Here is a 21,488-nt window from a genome sequence, read left to right as displayed (position 1 = left end):
AAAAAATGAAATTACTTGTTTTTGAGCTCCACGATGGCCTGCACTGTCCGGTTGTTGTAATAGAGGTTGATAGTCCGGACCATCTTGGTGCGTTTCAGGTCCCCAATCTTCACGGTCACTTTGCTGATGGTGTGGCTGCCAATGAGCTTCACCACCTGCTGGGTGGTGGTATAGCGAGTGTCCACTTTGATGGAAGAAAGTTTGATGTACTGCGGAACAGGAGGAGGAGGAGGAGAGAAGCAGAGAAGCATCACTTACCCATAAACAAATTGGAGAAAGCACCCTACGCTCCAGCCACATTAACAGGAATGGATTATCTTATTTATTTTACTTATTCATCTCCAAAAGTATCTGTATACCACTCTGTCACATAAAAACACACATCAAAGCGGTTTACAGCAATAAAAATGTAAAACAAAACTCAACAAAAACAAAAGAAAGTTAAAAAACGACATCAGGAAGCTATGGAACAAACTCCCTCAGTTAAATACCTGGGCGAACGCTTTAGTGAAACCTTGTTTTGGAAGTGACGTATGGAGGCAGCGAAAGTCAAAGCACAGAAAACCACAGGGGCATTGATGAAGTTCTGTTACAGTAAGGGAGGGCAGCTGATTGAACCTTCCCTCAAGGTTTTTGGCAGCAATGTGATTAGTCAAAAGCTCTACTATGGCATTGAAATCTGGGACTCTGATTTGAACTATAATGAAGTGTTGGAAATGGTACAGAATATAGTCAGACCTCGTTCTGCATCCACCTCCGCTTGTATCTGCTTGGGCGAACGTCCGTTGCAAACCCGGTAGTACTGGAACGGGTTACATCCGGGTTCGCCGCTCGCACGTGCGCAGAAGTGTTAAATTGCACTTCACACATGCGCAGATGCGGCGTTTTGACGTGCATCATTTTTGGCTTGCGGATGGGCCTCCGGAACGGATCCCGTCCGCAAAACGAGGTTTGACTGTACTTCTTTTCAGAAGCTATACAGGCTGAAAAACAGGCATCAATTAAACCCTTGTGGATTCTCTGCATAGGACAAATGGAATAGAAGAGTTTTCAGCAGGCGTTTAAGAGTTGAGACAGAAGGCACCTGCTGAATCTCTATTGGCAGAGCGTTGGACAGGACTCAGTCAAAGGCTTGGTTTCTTGTTGCTGTCAAATGAGCCTTACCAACTCAGGAAACAGCCTGGGACACTCCTGCAGATGTCAGTGACTGAGCTGGGATATGAGGGATCAGGTAAACCCTGAGGTAGCCTGGACCTAAGTTGTTAAGGCTTTGTAAATTAAACAAGAACCCTGGTGCGGATAAAAAAAATTAAGAAGGAATATGCTCATCCCTTTTATTTCCATTAGTTTATTATGTGCTTTGTGCTATCAGTCAGTTTCGACTCTGCATGCTGCACTCAAGTTTTGCAAAGCAGTTACTTCCATTTATCTTTCTGTATGTGATAAATAAAGAACACAAAGGGAAGTGTGTAGAAGGAGACTGAGCAAAGCTGTGCAAAATCGACGCACTGATACCCTCAAGGCGCGACTGATGGTGAGGAGCAGCTACTTACGCAGAATGGAACTTCTGGGTTGTTGCAAACAAGGCAGGGGTCGCTCTCCAAATAGTAGCCATCGAATTCCACCAGACCAGACAGTGTGCTGGAAGGGGAGGGATAAGGACATCTGAGAAATTTGCCCAGGCAAAGGAGGAGCCCTACCGGACTGGGAAATGATCTGTCAAGCCAAACAGCCCTGTTTGATGCAGTGGCCAATCAGATGCCTTCAGGAAGCCCTCAAGTAGTACGTGAAAGCAACAGTCCCACCCCCACTTCCTGTTTGTTCCAAGCATCTGGTATACGAAGGTACACTGCTCTTGATCCTAGCAGATCCACTGGGCTGGCTGACAGTCACTGGTAAGTCTTATCCCTTGACAGTCCTTTCTGAAAGCCCTGAACTGCACAAAGGGATCTTGTGTGATGTGGGTCTTAAGCAGTGTGACATGACAGGAAAACAAGCAGGTGGGTGGAGAACAAGACTGTTCTTCTGCAGGAAATGAAAATGGCTCAGTGACCAAGAAATAGCACCTCCCCTTCCCCAGTTCCAGCTGCCCTCCACTCCTGAGATGGGTTGCACCACAGCCCTGTACACATTAAGAAATATATGTATTTATTTTACACCAGAGACACTCACTTATAAATATTTGAGTTGGGATGGTTGGTCAGGATGTGGTTCTGCATCCGTAGGATCTCAACAGCTTTTTGGGAATATTCCTTTAACTGAAAGAAAGGTTTAACAAACAGCTCACAAAGGGGATTCAGGAGTGAATACGAAGACCAAAACCAGAGTTGGTTATAGAGAGCTCATAATTATCCACTCTCACTCTTTGCCATTTTGATATTTATTCTCCCGAGAATGATGACGATCCTTTGCACATACCACATATGCCTTTAAATATACAGGGGCCTGCGTTCCAAATGCACAAAAGTCAAGAGATTTACACATCCTTCTCCCTCCATCCTTGTAAGCAAGAAGCACCATCATTACAGTCCAAAGACACATTCCAGCCAGGCAATAGCACCCAGGGAGAGCAGGTGTCATCCAGAATGTGGCCTAGGCAGAGTCCCGAGGGCCAAATAGGAGAGTCCTGGAAGGCTGCATTTAGCCCCCAGGCCTGAGGAGCCCTCTACCCTACGGAGAGACAGGTTTCTGTTCTAAAGCCTGCCTGGTCAAGACGGAGGCTAGAACTGGGCTTTCCTTTCTTCAGAAGAAGAGAAGAAGAGTTTGGATTTGATATCCCGCTTTATCACTACCCGAAGGAGTCTCAAAGCGGCTAACATTCTCCTTTCCCTTCCTCCCCCACAACAAACACTCTGTGAGGTGAGTGGGGCTGAGAGACTTCAGAGAAGTGTGACTAGCCCAAGGTCACCCAGCAGCTGCATGTGGAGGAGCGGGGAAGCGAACCCGGTTCACCAGATTGCGAGTCCACCGCTCTTAACCACGACACCACGCTAGCTCCAGTCCTTCCTTTGCACACTGAGAAGCACCCCCCCCCCCACACACACAGCAGATGCAGCGGCTGTTCTTTCACATCCTTGAGGAATAAAGGAGGAGGATGGTGAGAGAAAGCCCTTTTGGCCATCCAATGAGACACCCCTACCTTCTTCTCTGTCTGCTGCGTCTTCAGGGAGAAGTAGCCCAGGAGGTCCACAAACTGGGCAGCCTTCCGTCCGTAAGCCGGCAGCTCCGGCCAGATTGACCACATGAGATCTAGCAGCAGCTCCTGCTGGGACTTGTTTGAGTTTCTAAAGGGAAAGGGGGGGAGGAGGAGAGGGTTAACCAAGGGGCCTGCTCCCCACTGCACATATGGCTGAAGATCTTATCCCCCACCCTCTGGACACATTTCTTCTCTGGGCTGTTTATGCGGACCCATCCCTCCCTCTTGTGCCCTTCTTAGAAGCCCTTCAGCCATTTCAGACTACTCATTCTTTACCTGGTCCGGTATTTTAAAAAATAAGCAAACAAATAGGTAAATGCAGCAACCTGTCTTGAAGTCTAGAACAATCCCACCCAGGTGCCAAGATCCATCTTCTCTCAGTCTCGCCAGCATCAGAGCCATGGCTGGTGGAGACCCAAGAGAGAATCTGTTCTGCGGCTGCTCCCATATTGTGGGAATCTCTCCCAACAGAGTTCAGACAAGCTCCCTCCCTGTTATCATTCCTTCCTGCTCAGGGAGGCCTTTGGAAACTTAAGGTTCAGAAACGATGCTGATCACGGGGCTGCTGTCAGGGCAAAGTGCATTTCAATTGCATTCTGTTCTCAAAGTGGCCAGCTAGGTGCCGCAAAGGCACAAATGCCACAAGCAGGATACTGTGGTTTTTAACTAGTTTGCTTTTATTACTGTGTTGTTGTTGTTTTTAATGCAAGCTGCCAGTTTCACGACTCACCTGTAGATGTGGAGCGTCAGGCAGTGGGCCTGCCAGCGGACGGAGGACGAGTTGGACTCCAGCAGGAAGCAACGCAGGAACTGAATCAGGGTCTCCTTGTCAGCAAACTTATTCAGCTGGTTCACCAGGGCTGTGCACAGCTGGTCTTCCTGGCTGCCCGATGAACCCTCTCCTGGGAGATGGGGCATAGGAATAAAAAAGAGGAGGTAGAGATTGCTTAGGCAGGTGTATCGTTAGGCTACAGTTCGGGGTGGGGGAGAGAATGTAGAGCACCTGCTGTTTGCATCCAGGTAGGGACAGAAATGTCCCATCTGAAACCTTGAGGTGCTGCTGCCAGTCTGTGTAGACAATATAGAGCTAAATGGCCCAGTGGTCTTACTTGGTATAAGGCAGCTTCATGCATTCCTGTGGCCACAGCTCAGTGGCAGAGTACCTGCTTTGCATGCAGAAGATCCCAGGTTCAACCCCCAAAGTCATCTGCAGGCAGGGCTGGGAGAAAACCCTATTTGAAATCCTGGAGGGCTGCTGCCAGTCAGTGTAGAGTAGACAATACTAAGACTAGATGGGCCAACAGTTCAGGTCAGTAGAAGACAGCTTCCTATGTTCCTATGATTGTGTGTACAGCTCTTGGCAGCAGGTGACCAGTCCAGTTTCTCTGCTGCCCTCATATTCTAGTTGAATGAACAGACGAGACTACTGGCTAACAAACATGGATCTATACTGAATGGAAGCTCCCTGTTCAGAAGGCAGGACTCCTCCAATTACACAATATAGGAGACAGAGGATAGCTAGCAACATCCTGCCTTGTGCACAAAAGCCACCGTTAGCAGAGACAGAGGACTGGGCAGATCAGAATTTTGCCCTGACCCTGTGAATTCTACCAGTTTCTTGACTGGCAGTTCTAGAAGCATTAGTCCACCCCCCTCCCCACCCCCCCAACATCTGTAGGAACGTCACTGGTTGTTCCCAGAGTTGACAAGGATCATTAGACAGCAACGAGAAACTGAGTCTTTGGTGTCATTGTCACCATCTTCTGTACCAACATTTAACCCCCTGATGATAATTTAAAGATAATTTAAAAAGCCAGGATAGTGCAGTAGTTAGCAGCCTCGGGAGACTCACAGTCTTTCAGCCTAAGCCATGCCTAACAGTGTTGTTGTGAGGATAAAATCCTATGACTTCCTATGCCCTTTTAAAATGTGGTTGGGGGTGTGTGGGTTATTGGGTTGTTGTTTTTATTTTGATTATGTTTTCTGGTTTTATATTCTGATTTTGTTCTGTGAACTGCCCTGAGACCACCAGGTGCATGGCGGTATCTAAATTCAATAAATAAAAATAATAAATAAATAAAATGCACAGGAACAGAACCATGTACACCATACCTGAGCTCCTTGGAGGAAAAATGGGATACAAATGGAAAAACGCGGGCAGGCAACTAAGAATCTATCTTTCCATAACAGATAACTGGTTTCTGGTTTTAAGGTTTTCACATAGGTTTTGTTGTACAGTTTTGTGAATAATTGTTCTGAACTGATATAATTGTTGTAAAAAAAACTGCTCATTTTTTTTATGAATGAGCATATTTTTTTTTTATAAAGTTGGCAGCAGGTCTAAAGACCTGCCTCTGTCAGGGGACTGCCATCGGAACAGGGGAGGGAGGCAGAGGGGAGTTTGGGATACAGAAAGCCTCTGACGCTTCTGAGGAGCAGTTCCTCTTCCAGCGAGGGGAAAAGCCACACCTTCAATGGAGAAGCGAGGGAAGGGGCCAGCCAAGGTGGGAAAGGGCTCAAAGATGCTGCTAAGAGCCCCAGCGCCTCACCTATCCAGGCTGGCCAGGAGGAATGCATGCCACTTCCGTTGCCCAGCTTGCACAGAGGCGTGAAACACAAAGAGGGGAGGCGGAGATTTGGGGTGTCTAAGTTCTTAGGAGGTTCGTATAGTTAAAGCTATGGTTTTCGCAATAGTGATGTATGGAAGTGAGAGCTGGACCATAAAGAAGGCTGATAGCCGAAGAATTGATGCTTTTGAATTCTGGTGCTGGAGGAGACTCTTGAGAGTCCCATGGACCGCAAGAAGATCAAACCTCTCCACTCTTAAGGAAATCAGCCCTGAGTGCTCACAGGAAGGACAGATCCTGAAGCTGACACTCCAATACTTTGGCCACCTCATGAGAAGAAAAGACTCCCTGGAAAAGACCCTGATGTTGGGAAAGATGGAAGGCACAAGAAGAAGGGGACGACAGAGGACGAGATGGTTGGACAGTGTTCTCGAAGCTACCAGCATGAGTTTGACCAAACTATGGGAGGCAGTGGAAGACAGGAGTGCCTGGCGTGCTCTGGTCCAGGGGGTCACGAAGATTCAGACACGACAAAACAACAACAACAACAACCAAGTTCTTATGTTGGGGGAAAAGCCGGAAGAGGCCACTCCCGGATTCTGCAAGCGACTAAGACGGCCATGAAACTTGTGTATCTGCACTGTAAATAGTTTGCACAATAGAACCTGTAAAAAACGGGTCAGAGTCCTGCCTGGTTGCTCACGAGCAACCACCACACAGCATCTGACAGCCTCCATCACACAACTCCTCTCACCCTCTCGGTCTTTCTCTTTCTCTTCCTTCTTGCTCTTCTTAGAAGAGGATTTGCTCTGCCCGGCTGGCTGCCCAGAGGTCCCGGAGCCTGCAGGCGTCGAGGTTGACGCACCGGATGATCCGGAGGAAGATGCCGCCGAGAGGACTTTGCTGCCGCACAGGGCGCAGGAAAGGAGCTGCAGCAGGACGGGGGACACGCCCTCGTCGACCAGGAAGCTGACTTGCAGGAGGAAGTAGAGGACGGCTAGAGGAGGAAGAAAAGGGACTGTCTCAACAAACAAGGCCTCTCGGTTTTCCCTATCAGAGCTCCCTTTTAAAAAGAAAACAGGCAGCAAAATCTAGCCGAATGGGATCACGGGAGCCTTGAGTACCAACCCATTCACTTTCGCCGCAGAACAAGTTTCTAGACCTCATTGGCAAAGAGAACAAAAACTTGGGATAAGGGGGAGGCATATTCTTCAGACAGTAGATTTGTCTGTTGGGTAGAAAGCAGGCAGGACTGCAAGACTAAGACCCTCTGTGATTCTCCCTGATACGTCTAAAACTAAAAACAAAGCCTACCCAGATATTTAGTGATGTGATTTTTAATGTTTTAATTCTATTATGTTGTTATTTCCAAAAGTCTTAATTTATTCTTAATTCTTACTGGTAATCTTATTGTTTTATCTGTTTTGTAAACTGCTTTGGGTTTTGTTTTTTTACAACCAAGCACTGTATAAAATTTATGGAAGGATTTTTTAAAACAAAATTCAGCCTTCCTTCCTCTTCAATCAAATCTCACTATTCAAAAGGAGAGGAATCTAGTTGACAAGATTGGTAGGTCTTTTCCCCCACCCCCATCCCCACACAATTCCACTCAAATCGCCTCCTGCCACCCCACACCCTCACAGGAAAGCAACTCACAGTCATCCTTGATGCAAAACTTCTGCCAGTTCACTGTCCGCTGGGTGGCAATTTCCGCACAGGCTTTCAAATGCTCCATCTAAAACGGCACGGAAGGAAGCTCATTTATGACAGCCACACACCATAACCAGGGAGGGAGGGGGGGGGTCTTCTGCTGTGTCTCTGCATGACTCACTGCTCTGGCTTTGCACCTCCGCTCTACTGGGCCTTTGCACTGATCCATGGTCAAAAGGACACGCACAGGCTTCCTTACCAAATTGATCAGCGTGTCGTACTGCAGAGCAGATCCTGAGCTGGCCGTGACCACGCTGGCCCTCAGGAAGATCCCTTGCTCCTCTAGCAGCTTCTTGATCCCCCGGACGTGGGAATCTAGTGTGTGCAGGTCGCGCAGCTGGCGGTACTTCTCCTTGGAGCCGCAGATGAAGAGCAGGAGCTTGCGGACCTGGCGCCTCACAAAGGGTGTCTGCTGGATCATCAGGTACTGGGGCGGGAGGGGGGGGGAGAGAGAGAAAAGGGTGCAGAGTTTCCGTAAGAAAACCTATGTAGTTGAAAGTGGTGCAATTGCACAGGCACAAAGAGAAGAGCGAGGTTCTCAGGGCCCTTCTGTAATAACAGTAACAGCACCATGCTGCCTGCTGATAACACAGCAGAGAAGTCCAGAACCTGCAGGATCCATCGTCCTCTCATCCAAGTGTTTTTCTGAGCAGCACTGAGGTCTACAAATTTCCTTTCCAATGGAAGCAAACAGGCATCACCTAAAGAATCTTCACTCCCATTTGGCCAGATTACAGTGGTACCTCTGGTTACGTACTTGATTCGTTCCGGAGGTCTGTTCTTAATCTGAAACTGTTCTTAACCTGAAGCACCACTTTAGCTAATGGAGCCTCCTGCTGCACCGCCGGAGCACGATTTCTATTCTCATCCTGAAGCAAAGTTCTTAACCCGAGGTACTATTTCTGGGTTAGCGGAGTCTGTAACCTGAAGCGTTTTTAACCCGAGGTACCACTGTATTACTATTATTATTCTTTTATCTGATAAATAACAACAAACTATTTATTTGTGTTTTTGTCTTGTGTTTTTATCCTGTGAACTGCTCTGAGATCTTTTGATGAAGGATGGTATATAAATCTAAAGAAGAAGAAGAGGATACCATCTTTACTCCAAGAAACTTTTTTTAAACCACTTCTGAAGTTTTTACAATCAAGCAACATATACATTTCATGAAATTAATATATATGAAACATATATATGTCCATGGTTCCCTTCTCTTCATTTATCATTATCGGCAGAGGTAGGTTAAAATGGCCCAAAGGGAGCTTGATGCTCAGACATTCTTAACCATCACAACACAGGCTCTCTTACACAACCTGCTCTCACCAATCTACCCCACCGCACCTGCACCTGCACTCACTTCTTCAAAGGAGGATCATGTTTAGTGAAGTCAAGCCCTGCTTTTAGCATATAAACACAGACCAGGCTTTCTCCAACCTGGTGCACAACACTTGCTGGACTCCAACTCCCATCAGCGCCACTCAGAGTCATCATGATCAGAGAGGGCTGATCTGAGTTGTAGCTCAGCATCTTCTAGCGGAAATGCATTTGGTTTCTGAAACCCTTTTTGCTCCTGTCTGCATTCCAGATCAGAGGCTCAAATATGGCCTCTCTCAACATGAGGAGGACCCGCCAGGGTAAGAAACAGCATCCTAAGGGTAGCTGGGAGGTGGTTCTCAGAAGGTGAAGATTCAAGGCTGCTTCCTCCGCCAAGGATTCAACAGGCCTGCAGTCTCCTGCTGACCTACCTCCGAGAGGAAATAGAACCAGGAATGGTCGAAGACCGGTGGCGGGATGCGGGAGTTTGTGTCGGCGATCTTCTTGATTTGGTACGGCAACCGCAGCACCATCTCCGTCAAGAGTTGGGTGTAAGCTTCGAAGACGTCAGCGGCGTGGCCCTGAAAGGGAGAAACGTTTGGAACAGAAGTTAATTTATGAAGCTGCCACATGCCGTTTAGCATAGCTGTCAAGCGTCCCTTATTTGGTGGGAAACTCCCTTATAGATAGATAGATAGATAGATAGATAGATAGATTCTTTATTGTCATTACACAAGTGCAACATTGCACAAGTGCAACGAAATTGGATGCCATCCCTTAAAAACAACAAAAGCAAAACAACAACAACAACCAAACAAACCACATTCCAGCCACACCCACACCCACACCCATCAAACTCCCAGGTCACACTATCGAGTTACTGCATTTAAGAAGGCCACAGCTCTTGGATAGAAACTATTTTTCAGTCTATTTGTCCTTGACTTGATGTTTCTGTATCTCCTGCCAGAAGGCAGTAGTACAAACAGACTGTGTCCCGGGTGAGATGCATCCTGCAGGATATTGTTTGCTTTCCTAAGACAACGGGAACCGTACAGTTCTTCCAAAGATGGGAGGGGATGACCAATAATCCTTTGGGCTGTGGTTATGACCTTCTGGAGCACCTTCCTCTTCCTAGCTGTACAGCTGGAGAACCAGGCACAAATACAGTATGTGAGAATGCTCTCTATGGAGCCTCGGTAGAAGGACACCAGCAGTCTCTCACTCAGATTGTTCTTCTTTAAAAGTCTGAGGAAATAAATTCTCTGCTGGGCCTTCTTCACCAGAGCAGTGGTATTTGCGCTCCAAGTCATGCCCTGATCGATAGTCACTCCCAAAAACCTGAATTCCGCCACCCTCTCCACCCGTTCCCCGTTGATATACAAGGGCTGAATGTCCGCCTTTTTTTTCCTGTAATCCACCACCAATTCCTTGGTCTTAGTCGTATTAAGAGCCAGATTGTTCTCTCCACACCAAGCACAAAGCCGCTCCACCTCGTCCCGATAGGCGGACTCATCCCCTCCTGAAATGAGCCCCACCACCGTAGTGTCATCAGCAAACTTGATGATTTTGTTGCTGGAATAAATGGCTGTACAATCATACGTATAGAGAGTATAGAGCAGGGGACTCAACACACAACCCTGTGGTGAGCCGGTGTTAAGGCTAAGGGCTGTGGACATATGTGACCCTACTCTAACCCTCTGAGAACGTTCTGACAAAAAGTCCAAAACCCAGAGACAGGTGGAGTTGGAGAGTCCAATCGCCTCTAGCTTGGACACCAGTCTATGGGGGAGGATAGTGTTAAAAGCAGAGCTAAAATCCACAAACAGCAGCCTCACATAACTCCCCGGCTGCTCCAGATGGAACAGAGCAGCATGGAGAGTGGTAGTGATAGCGTCTTCCGTGGATCTATTTGCCCTGTATGCAAACTGGTAGTTGTCAAAAGTTGATGGAAGACAGGAAATAATGTGACGGCGCACCAGTTTCTCAAAACACTTCATGATGATTGGAGTCAGTGCAACTGGTCTGTAGTCGTTCAGACTACTGATTGTGGATTTTTTAGGCAGAGGAACAATAGTTGACGACTTCAGGCAGGGTGGGACAATAGACTGGTGTAAGGACTTGTTGAAGATCTTAGTAAAGACCCTCGCCAGCTGATCCGCACAGCCCTTCAACACCTTTCCCGTGATGCCATCAGGTCCAGCAGCCTTCCTCGGATTCACCATCCTCAATACCTGTCTCACCTCATGCTCCTCTACAGCGCTTATCCCAGCGCCATGTCCCGCTGCTGTCCCTTATTGATGATGTCCCTTAAATTTCCCGGGTTTCAAAGGAAGCAGCTCCTCTCCCTCCCTCCCTGCCGGACAGGAAGGAGGGAGGCTCCAACAGTATTGCTTGGCTGCCTGCCCCGCCCCCCTCCGGCCTCCTCTCACCAGTCTCGGTCCCCGGGAGCCCCTCCCCGCCGGGACTGAGGAGCCTTGAGAGGAGAGCGAGGGCAACCATAGAGAAAGCAGTTCAGAGAGAGGAGGAGGAGGAGGAGGAGGCGCGGGCAGGTGTTCCAAGGGCTAACCATAGAGGGGGAAAGCGGAGGAAGGACCGCAAGAGCTTCTCCCATAGATTTGTAGTGGTAGACTAGCATCGATGGTCTGATCTGCGGGTTTACTTTGGGCGCTATTCCCCCCTCTTCCTCCCGCCCCGCCTGATGGAACTGAGAGCTGCAGATGGAGCACGAGAGAAAAGATACAGAACTGCAGCAGCATCTTCGTAGCTTGGACTTTGTTTTGTGCAAAAAGTGGTGGCTGCTTGTAGTTATTTAACTGCAGTGTTTCATCAGCTGGTGTCTTGAGCAGCAACCTCTGGAAACGAAGGGCTAAAAACCAGTGCTGCTCTCCCAAATTATCTGGTCCCTTTTAACTTCGTATTTCAGCTGGTTGACTAAAATCCCTTATTTTGGCTGCTGATCCCTTATTTTCGAGGCTGCTGGTCCCTTATTTTCAAATCTGTAAGTTGACAGCTATGCGTTCAGTGTAATACTGTCCCCTCCAACTGACACGGGAAGTTGCCTTGAACCAAGCCAGACCATCTGCAGGGGGCATCTGCAGCTGCCCAGGGATGGCAGGTGCCAGTGCCAGCACTGAAAGGGGACCTCTTGGATATGTAAGCACATACTGATTTCTGGTTTTATAATGCACCCTGCTTTTGAACCCGTTTCTGCTTCTAACTGTGAATCACGGAAGCGCTGTTAAGTTTTGACAAAGCCCACTTGGTTGAATTTTGGTCCATTTGTGATGCACGTCCAAAAGCGACAACCAACTGAAAAGGCCTGGAAACTTTAATCAAAATCAAAAGCCAAGCACCGGTAAGAACACAGGAAGAGCCCTGATGGTAAAGGTAAAAAAGGTAAAGGATCCCTGGATGGTTACGTCCAGTCAAAGGCGACTATGTGGTTGTGGCGCTCATCTCGCTTTCAGGCTGAGAAGGAGCTGCTGTTTGTCTACATAAAGCTTTCCGGGTCATGTGACCAGCAGGACTAGACCGTTTCTGGCACAACAGGACACAGTGACCAAAACCAGAGTGCATGGAAACACCATTGACGTTCCTGCTGCAGCAGTACCTATTTATCTACTTGCACTGGCATGATTTCGAACTGCTAGGTTGGTAGGAGCTGGGACAGAGCAATGGGAGCTCACCCCGTCGTGGGGATTCGAACCGCTGACCTTCTGATCGGCAAGCCCAAGAGGCCAATGGCTCATCTAGCCCAGCATCCTCTACTTGCAGTAGCCAGCCAGATCCCTGTAGGCTTGGGAAGCCTGCAAGCAAGACCTGAGCACAAGAGCTCTTTCCTCTCCTGTGATTTTCAGCAACTGGCATGATGCTCTGACAGTGGAGGTAAAATGTAGCCACTGTAGGTAGTAGCTGCAGGTAGCTTTGCCTTCTTCATGAACTCGCATAATCCTCTTTTAAAGCCATGCAGTTGGTGGTCACCACAAGCAAGACCCGAGGTCAAGAGCACTCTCCCCTGCAGTAGTTTCCAGCAACTGTTACTCAGAAGCATTACTGTCTCTGATGAGACTGGTGACTGGGGGCAGCCGCCGAGACCACATAACACCGGTCTTGAAAGACCTACATTGGCTCCCAGTACGTTTCTGAGCACAATTCAAAGTGTTGGTGTTGTCCTTTAAAGCCCTAAATGGCCTCGGCCCAGTATACCTGAAGGAGCGTCTCCACCCCCATCATTCTGCCCAGACGCTGAGGTCCAGCGCCGAGGGCCTTCTGGCGGTTCCCTCCCTAAGAGAAGTGAGGTTGCAGGGAACCAGGCAGAGGGCCTTCTTGGTAGTGGCGCCCACCCTGTGGAACGCCCTCCCACCAGATGTCAAGGAAATAAACAACTACCTGACATTTAGAAGACATCTGAAGGCAGCCCTGTTCAGGGAAGTTTTTAATATGTGACATTTTAATGTATTTTTAATCCTTGTTGGAAGCCGCCCAGAGTGGCTGGGGAAACCCAGCCAGATGGGCGGGGTACAAATAATAAAATTAGAAGAAGAAGAAGAAGAGTTTGGATTTGATATCCCGCCTTTCACTCCCCTTCAGGAGTCTCAAAGCGGCTAACATTCTCCTTTCCCTTCCTCCCCCACAACAAACACTCTGTGAGGTGAGTGGGGCTGAGAGACTTCAAAGAAGTGTGACTGGCCCAAGGTCACCCAGCAGCTGCATGTGGAGGAGCGGAGACGCGAACCCGGTTCCCCAGATTACGAGTCCACCGCTCTTAACCACTACACCACACTAATAATTATTATTATTAGTGGAGCCAGAGCATAGATAATTTACCTCCCATCACTGTCTTGCTTTCAAATAAACAATTGCTTTACATCCTTCACCAGCTGTTTGGAACCTCTTGAGAAGAAGCAAAAGCAAATCTATTTGCAAGACATCAAGTACCCAAGCTGGGAGCTGGTGGGGAGAGTACACAACTCTCCCTTCCTTATAATATTTTTGTCCGAATATGGGTAATGGAGAGAGATCTCTTGAGGCAGAACTAAAGCTGTTAGCTGGAGGAAGCCACCCCTTCGTTTTACATCTGCTGCCCACCTCCGCGGATCAGAGTTCTAAACTGTGTTCAATGTGGCATCACTGGGTAATTAAGAGAGCTGTTGCACGCTATATCCTCCCCAATCCTTAGCACAGCCTCTTTTTCCAGCTATTTTTTTTTTAAAAAAAGAAAAGAACACCTCTTGACTGACAAGAGTAATGTGAAAACAGCAGGTCCCCTTTGAGAGAAAGGAAAGAAAAGGAAAGAGCTTAAAACTGCACCAACCATCACCACAGGCCTTCAGAATCCCAACAGCTTCTATTCTTCCAGCAAAGAGCACCCTAATGTTTAATGCGGCTTATTCCATTATACTTTGCCGGGGCAGGAAATAAAAAATAAAGCTCCACCACTAGGCGCTGAGTATAAAAGGAGGCACCACGGCGGCTGCAGTGGCCGAGGAATTAAGCCGGCAAATCCACATCGTTCACAAGGGCTGCCAGGAGCCAGGAGGGGTCCTCTCCAGACAGTTATTGGAAATAAACCTCCCCCTTCCTTCAGAGCTCACCTTAAGACCATGCCACACCCATTCAGTGTGTGTGTGTGTGTGTGTGTGAGAGAGAGAGAGAGAGAGAGAGAGAGAGAGAAGGGGGCCCGCGGCACCAAGCGAACAGCTTTTGCATATAAATACCTATTCAGCCATTGTACGTCTTTCCGCTTCTGTACAACTGACAGTGTTGCAACAGTTAGAAAAAAATAAAATAAAAGGGTGTCGGGTTGAAGATTTAAGTTACAGTGGTACCTCGGGTTAAGAATTTAATTCGTTCTGGAGATCTGTTCTTAACCTGAAACTGTTCTTAACCTGAAGCACCACTTTAGCTAATGGGGCCTCCTGCTGCTGCCGCGCCGCCGGAGCACAATTTCTGTTCTTATCCTGAAGCAAAGTTCTTAACCCAAGGTAATATTTCTGGGTTAGCGGATTCTGTAACCTGAAGCGTATGTAACCCAAGGTACCACTGTATTTGATTTCCATTTTTCTGCCTGGTGTTTTTTTAGGTGGGGGGTGGAATTCCCCAGAATTATCCTTGGGGAAAAATATGCCTGGGAACACGGTTAAGACTTTATTCTGCTCCCCTGTGGAAATGGGACAGGCTTGGACAGATGTGTCCAATCTGCAGTGGCTGCTGGTGCTGGACCCACCAGTTCGATCCACAACTCACCTTGACATACTGGCGCAGGAAAAAGGGGCTCATGTCTGGTGGGGAGGAGGTGGTGTGAGGTTTCAGCAGCTGGCTGGTGGCCACAGGCTCCTCGTCATTCTGTTGGTTCTTCCAGTACTCCAGGAGGGATTTCAAGACATGCAGGCAGTAGTCCACCGCGCCAGAGCTCAGCAGGGCGGCTGCGGTGGCACTGGAGATCAGAGACGAGGACTGAGAAGAGAGAGAGAGAGAGAGAGTTGAATCTTCACAGCTTATTTCCTCGTAGGTGTTTGCAGACCCGAGTGACAAATTTGGGGTTGAGTGAACCCACTCTAGCAGTCTGATTACTGACAGCTGGCCGCAGCTCAGTGGTACAGCCCACTGAGATCCCAACTTCAATTGCCAACAACTCCAGGCAGGGCCAGGAATGTCCTCTCTGCCTGAAATTCTGGAGAGCCTCTTCCAGTCAGTGTAGACCAGGGGTAGGTAACCTAAGGCCCAGGGGCCAGATGTGGCCCAATCACCTTCTCAATCCGGACCACGGACGGTCCGGGAATCAGCCTGTTTTTACATGAGTAGAATGTGTGCTTTTATTTAAAATGCATCTCTGGGTTATTTGTGGGGCATAGGAATTCATTTTTTTTTTCTTTTTCCAAAATATAGTCCAGCCCACCACATGGTCTGAAGGATGGTGGACCGGCCCACAGCTGAAAAAGGTTGCTGACCCCTGGTGTAGACCATCCTGGGCTGCATGGATCAAGGGCCGGACTCTATACAAAGCAGCTCCCTAACTATCTTAGGAACCTAGGAAGCTGCCTTTATACTGAAGGCATGCCTTCACTGACTGGCAGTAGCTCTCCAGGTTTCTCTGCTAGCCCTACCTTGGGATGCCAAGGCTTGAACGTGGGACCTTCTGCATGCAAGGCAGATGCTCCACCACTGAGCTACAGCCCTTTCCAAAAGAGGGTTCGGATCACAGTTAGCTTCCCAACAGGGGTATCGTTCCTGGCAGATAACTGTTTCTTCCCAAGTAAGGGTGATCCCAAGGAATGCATCACAACCCTAATGGGGTTCCCCTTCGGAACTTGCTGGACTACAACTCCCAGAAGCCCCAGCAGCCAGCATGGCCAATGGTCAGGGATGACAGGAACCCAGCAATGTCTAGGAAGGGCACCACATTGGCTACCCCTGGGTCTTGGCTGACCACCCTTTCCCCACAAGCGCCATAGCTCAGAGCGGGGTGAAATGAAAAAGAGTTGGGCAGAAAGTAGTATCTTTGTTAAAAACAGCAACAATAGAGTAACTTGTAGGGCAGAAACAATGGAAACTAGGACAAAGTAAATGTTGGAAGATCCAGAAAATTGTTAGAGAGAAGATGGTTGCCAGTACAGAGATACGTCTGCTTGAGAAGACTCATTTCAGCAGACTTAGGATGGGGGCTTAGGATCGCTCGAATGGAAGCAGGTCAGGAGACACCTGGGGCTTCCTTTCATAGCTGCCTAGGACTTGACAGCTAGATTTCAAGTTTCGGTGGTGTGATGTATTGATATCATTTCTTAAAGAAAGTATCAACTGATGATGTGTTTATGGAGAGAAGCGGGGGGGGGGGGGGTCTTTTGAACAAGTGCTTAGCAAAAGGGACCGGGGGGGGGGGGGGGAGAGGACACAAAAAAAGGCAATCAGTTCTTAAGTCTAATCTCCCCTCGACACACATGCCAGAGGGCAATGAGCTGAGGATTAGGAGGAGGAGCGAGATACTTCTCAGACACACACACATACAATTTCTTTTTTTTAAAGAAGTTGGAATTCCGATCCATTTCTCTGGAATCTGGCCAGTTGTGGGAGATAGGTAAAGGCCTTGACGAGGAGAGTTTTAGCCTCCCGTATGCAGAAGGGAAATCTCTTGCACCCGTGTCCTTAAACAGCAAACTTCTGCACTAAATAGATATATATATAGCCCACCTCTTTTTGTTGGGTCAGATGAACCACAGGCAAAACAAGTGTAAATAAAACCATTACAGAAACTCTGGTTAAATCCAAACAAACCCCACAGCTCATAAGCTCATTAAAATCCGACGCACTTCGGTCTGCATTTTTAACCTCTACGCTTTTGTTATTAATCTTCTTCCCTCTGCCTGCACGCTTGCCGGCTCTCCCCCCACCAAGCCCCCCCAGCTTTCCCCCCTCTTTTTCAGAAAAAAAGAAAAAAAGCCTTATTACTGCACCTTTTAACAACAAAACAGGGATGGAATCCTCTTAGCGACTTTGAAACGTTGGTGCTGCAACATCTCTGCTCCCCTATAATCACATCTGCAAATCCCTGTCCCCCATCCCCACTTTTAACCACTTCTTTGCCAACCGGGGTTTCAAGGGCAAAAGGGAGCTTGGGAGCTGCTCTCCGGAGGTGGTCTGGCCGTTCTATCAGCCACACGCAGACATTCTCCCTCTACCAACCTCACGTCACAAAGTCTTTTGCAAGACCGGAACCGCGGAAGGGATTTTGGTACCTCGCAAATGGAAGATTTGGACCCTGACTTCGTTCGCGACATGAAGACGCTCAGCAGCCGCATGATGACCAGGTGGACTTCGTTCAGGGCAGTGCGCTCGTTTTTCTTGGAGACGTCCTGGGAAGGGTGGGGAAGGGAGAAGGTGAGAGGAACTGGTTGCCTCTGAAGCTGCACAGGAGTAGACCTCAAGCCCACCCCATCCAGCCCAAATCTCAAGAACTGGAGGGTGAAATAAAACAGATTACGCAGAAAGCCTCAAATTGCCCCGCGGTTTGGGGCAAAGAGCATCTGCTTTGCAGGCAGAATGTGCCAGGTTCAATGCCCAGCAGCATGTCCAGGCAGGGCTGGGAATGCCTCCTGCCTGGAACCCTGGAGGGCTGCTGCCGGTCAGTGTAGACAATACTGAGCTGCATGAGCCAAAGTTCTGACTCAGTATAAGGCAGCTTGCTATGTAACATCCCTCCATAGTGCATATCTCAGGGCACTACCAGAGATTCCAAGCAAACAACCATCAATTTGGGGGTGGCCAACTTGAAGAAGAAGAAGAAGAAGAGTTTGGATTTGATATCCCGCCTTTCACTCCCTTTAAGGAGTCTCAAAGCGGCTAACCTTCTCCTTTCCCTTCCTCCCCCACAACAAACACTCTGTGAGGTGAGTGGGGCTGAGAGACTTCACAGAAGTGTGACTGGCCCAAGGTCACCCAGCAGCTGCATGTGGAGGAGCGGAGATGCGAACCCGGTTCACCAGATTACGAGTCCACCGCTCTTAACCACTACACCACACTGGCTCTCCAAACTTGGTCCAAAGGCTGACTGTCCCATACACATTATTATCTATTATTCTTATTATTTCTTTAATTTCTATACCCGAATGTCTCAGGGTGGTTCACATAAAATATAAGGGTGGTTCACATAAAATATCAGGGCGGTTCACATCGTGCCTTGTGTCCACAACACGCACACCACCACTGCAAGGAGGGCCACTTGATGCTGCCCTTTGCTGGTGGTAGCCCATGCAGTCAGCGGCCTGAAATGGTTTCACTGGTGGAGGGGCTACTGTGCGGCTCAGAAAGAGGTGACTGTCTTACATCAATGGGGGGGGGGAGGTTGGAGGAAGTGGGGGGGGAGTAAATCCAGCTTTATGGTTGCAAAGCAGAAGATCTCCCAGTAGTTAGGCACCCTGCCCCATGGGCCAAAAGCAGCTGGCCTCCAACACCACCCAAAGAAGCCAGGCATGGGCGACTCAGGTTGTCAAGCCTGCTTTGTGGTGTCTGTGTTTTTAAAAGCTTCAGGGGAAAAATCACATTGTCATAATACTCTGCTTGGGACCGCCTGCCGATGAGAGTGATGCTGCTGCTACATTCCCTGCTCAGCTGCTGGGAGGGAAGCCCAGTCCCACTTTATACAAGTCTTCACACCTCCTGATATTTTGGACTTCCACTCCCATCAGCAGTGAAGAAAAACACAAAAACTCACTACTGGTAAGATAATAGGGCAGCAAAAAAATCAGACAGGCAGCCTAAGGCGATTGCAGCTGTGTTCAAAGAAAGGCAGCAAAGAGAGGCTCATGGGGGCAATAGCCTAATTCCTAAAGCATCTGTTTTCCTGCCTCAACCAGAAGAAGTGGTAGTAACCCAATATGCCTTCCCTCCTGGCCAAAAGGAGATCAGGAGGGGGAGGAGAGCAACTCAGCTTCCTGTACCTTTTTATCCATGCACAGTTCTGCGATGAGCTGGGCGAGGAGGTTATCTAAGGCACCCTTGTCCTTCTCGTCGTCGCCGTCCAGGTCTGTCGTAAGCATCAGGATCACCTGGGCACACAGAAGCTCATAAGGCACAAAGAAGGGGGACCTCAAAGGCGTCCGGGACAGAGGTTCTTCCGCTATTAACATTCCTTGGGAGTACACAAGCTGGGTATCCACGCTGGACAGCTGCTGAGAACCTCAGACAGACAGCGATGCTGCCAACTCGCAGCTGTGGTTTGTCCCCCACCCCATCCTCTGCAAATCCTCTCTCTCCCTTCCTGGAGCTAACCATAGTGCAGTGTGGCTAGCTGTGTAGTGAGCGACAAACCAGCGTTTACAAATGGGGTTGGAACAAACCACAGTTTCAAAATGGCTACTAACGATGTAATTCATTTGTACTTTCCATTTCAAACAACACGGTAAAGCAACTCCGGCAGCCAGCTGTAACCAGAGAAAACTACAGTATCCCTAAGGAAGCACTGTTATACAGTAGTACCTCTAGATACGAACAGGATCCGTTCCGGAGCCCCGTTCGCATCTAGAAGCAAACGTAACTAGTGACGGCACGTCTGCGCACGCACGCGCCACTTTTCACCGCTTCTGCGCATGACATCATTTTGGGCGTCTGCGCATGACATCATTTTGGGCGTATGCACATGCACAAGCGGCGAAACCTGGAAGTATCACGCTCTGTTACTTCAGGGTTGCCGTGGAGCGCAACTCGAACACGCTCAACTCAAAGCGTATTCAACCCAAGGTATGACTGTATTTTATTAATGGGGGGCAGCCCCTTCTGGCCCCTGGCAGATGATGGGACAGTCCACATTCTAGGCCAGGGGTACTCAGTTCTGGGAAAGCTTCTAAGGGACACATGCTGGGCAGGCCAGAGGGAAGAGTGGACACAGCAATGACTATAATAGGCTAGGCTTCTGCATGCTCCCATCCAGGCAAACAAGGCATGATTGAAGTTCAAAGACATGTTTCCAGCCAGGCAAGCACATCGCAGGAGGGTTCAAGGCAGGGCCTCTGTGTTGCCTAGAGAGATCCCAAGGGCAGACAGAGAATCTTGGAGGGCCTGATGTTCCCCACCCCTGGGCCTGATGTTCCCCACCCAGGGAATATGGCAAAGATTCCTAAGCAATGACTCTCATCCAAACAGTGAGGGAGGCTACTTTGTACGTTACCTGCATGTAAGGGATGGCACGGACCCCGCCCACGTTCCTCAGCTGGGGGAGGGTCTGCAGCAGCCTCTCCAGCAGCATCAGACGGACCATGTGCAGCCTGAACATCAGAAGGGGAGAGGAGAAGGCATTTGAGAGCAGCAGGTGTGGCCAAGCAATATCACACAGGGTTGTAGGCAACTCAGTTTTAACTCAAGGGTGGACCCAATCAAATGAAAGGACTCAAGTCACGTTCATTCATTTAAATCAGGGTTTCCCAAACGTGGGGCTCCAGCTGTTCTACAACTACAACTCCCATCATCCCTAGTTAGCAGGACCAGCAGTCAGGGATGATGGGAACTGTAGTCCATAAAACAGCTGGAGATCCAAGTGTGGGAAACCCTGGTTGAAATCAGCCTGCTCCAAATAAGAGCAATGCGGTAAGAGTGCAGTCTTCACATGCTGGCGAAGAGCCAAATGTAACACACACTCCCCCCAAAAAGCAGCAAACTAGTAAGAAACAAACCAGGAACTGATTCACTGCCCACATCAACAACTTTTCCCAGAAAGGTGGTGGTGAGGCGGCTTCTTGCAGAAGGACACAGGCCATAAAAAGGGCAGTATCCTGAGCTGCCGCCACCACTTCCCACAAATCCTTGGGAGCCTCCCTGATTGGACACTGCAGTCTTGCAATGTTTATCCTGGAAGCTCAATGGGACCACAGGTATCTTTCCCACATAAAAATGGGAGGGAAGTATAGCTTTCTTGCATGACAGGTGCTGCATAGCTGGGAGGACGTTACTGTTGTGCTTTGGGACAGGCCTTTCCCAACCTGACAGCCTTCTTATCAGCTCTACGGGCAGCACAGTCAACAACCATGGAAAAGGGGTGGGCGCCACCAACCTCTAAAGGGCTGCTGAGCCAGTTTCCATCATTTGGGAAAGGGAGAGACCGTTTCCCAGTCTGACCAGCTGATGATCTGGTTCCCCGCTACCAGTGGCGTAGCGTGGGTTGTCAGCACCCGGGGCAAGGCAACTAATTTGCGCCCCCTAACCCATGGATTTGC

The 21,488-nt window shown here is 48.9% G+C and overlaps 1 protein-coding gene across 8 annotated transcripts in view; it reads right to left on the bottom strand.

The window, feature by feature from the left end:
• UBR4 (ubiquitin protein ligase E3 component n-recognin 4) overlaps positions 1 to 21,488 on the bottom strand; it is a 138,550-nt gene that overhangs the window by 42,548 nt on the left and 74,514 nt on the right. For all 8 annotated transcript variants that reach the window (XM_083750008.1, XM_083750009.1, XM_083750012.1 and 5 more), the window contains 13 exons: positions 20,447 to 20,543; positions 19,221 to 19,328; positions 17,520 to 17,636; positions 15,034 to 15,243; positions 9,219 to 9,368; positions 7,673 to 7,900; positions 7,420 to 7,498; positions 6,518 to 6,760; positions 3,927 to 4,098; positions 3,140 to 3,284; positions 2,173 to 2,258; positions 1,554 to 1,641; positions 16 to 209 (listed from right to left, as the gene is read on the bottom strand). In XM_083750008.1, coding sequence (XP_083606134.1) covers positions 16 to 209; positions 1,554 to 1,641; positions 2,173 to 2,258; positions 3,140 to 3,284; positions 3,927 to 4,098; positions 6,518 to 6,760; positions 7,420 to 7,498; positions 7,673 to 7,900; positions 9,219 to 9,368; positions 15,034 to 15,243; positions 17,520 to 17,636; positions 19,221 to 19,328; positions 20,447 to 20,543 — 1,917 coding nt within the window. The remainder of the gene's footprint in view (positions 1 to 15; positions 210 to 1,553; positions 1,642 to 2,172; positions 2,259 to 3,139; positions 3,285 to 3,926; positions 4,099 to 6,517; positions 6,761 to 7,419; positions 7,499 to 7,672; positions 7,901 to 9,218; positions 9,369 to 15,033; positions 15,244 to 17,519; positions 17,637 to 19,220; positions 19,329 to 20,446; positions 20,544 to 21,488) is intronic.

The sequence above is a fragment of the Podarcis gaigeae genome (assembly GCF_964106915.1).
Source record: "Podarcis gaigeae genome assembly, chromosome: 8".
Classification (NCBI taxonomy): domain Eukaryota; kingdom Metazoa; phylum Chordata; class Lepidosauria; order Squamata; family Lacertidae; genus Podarcis; species Podarcis gaigeae.
This window is presented reverse-complemented; position numbering and strand designations above follow the sequence as displayed.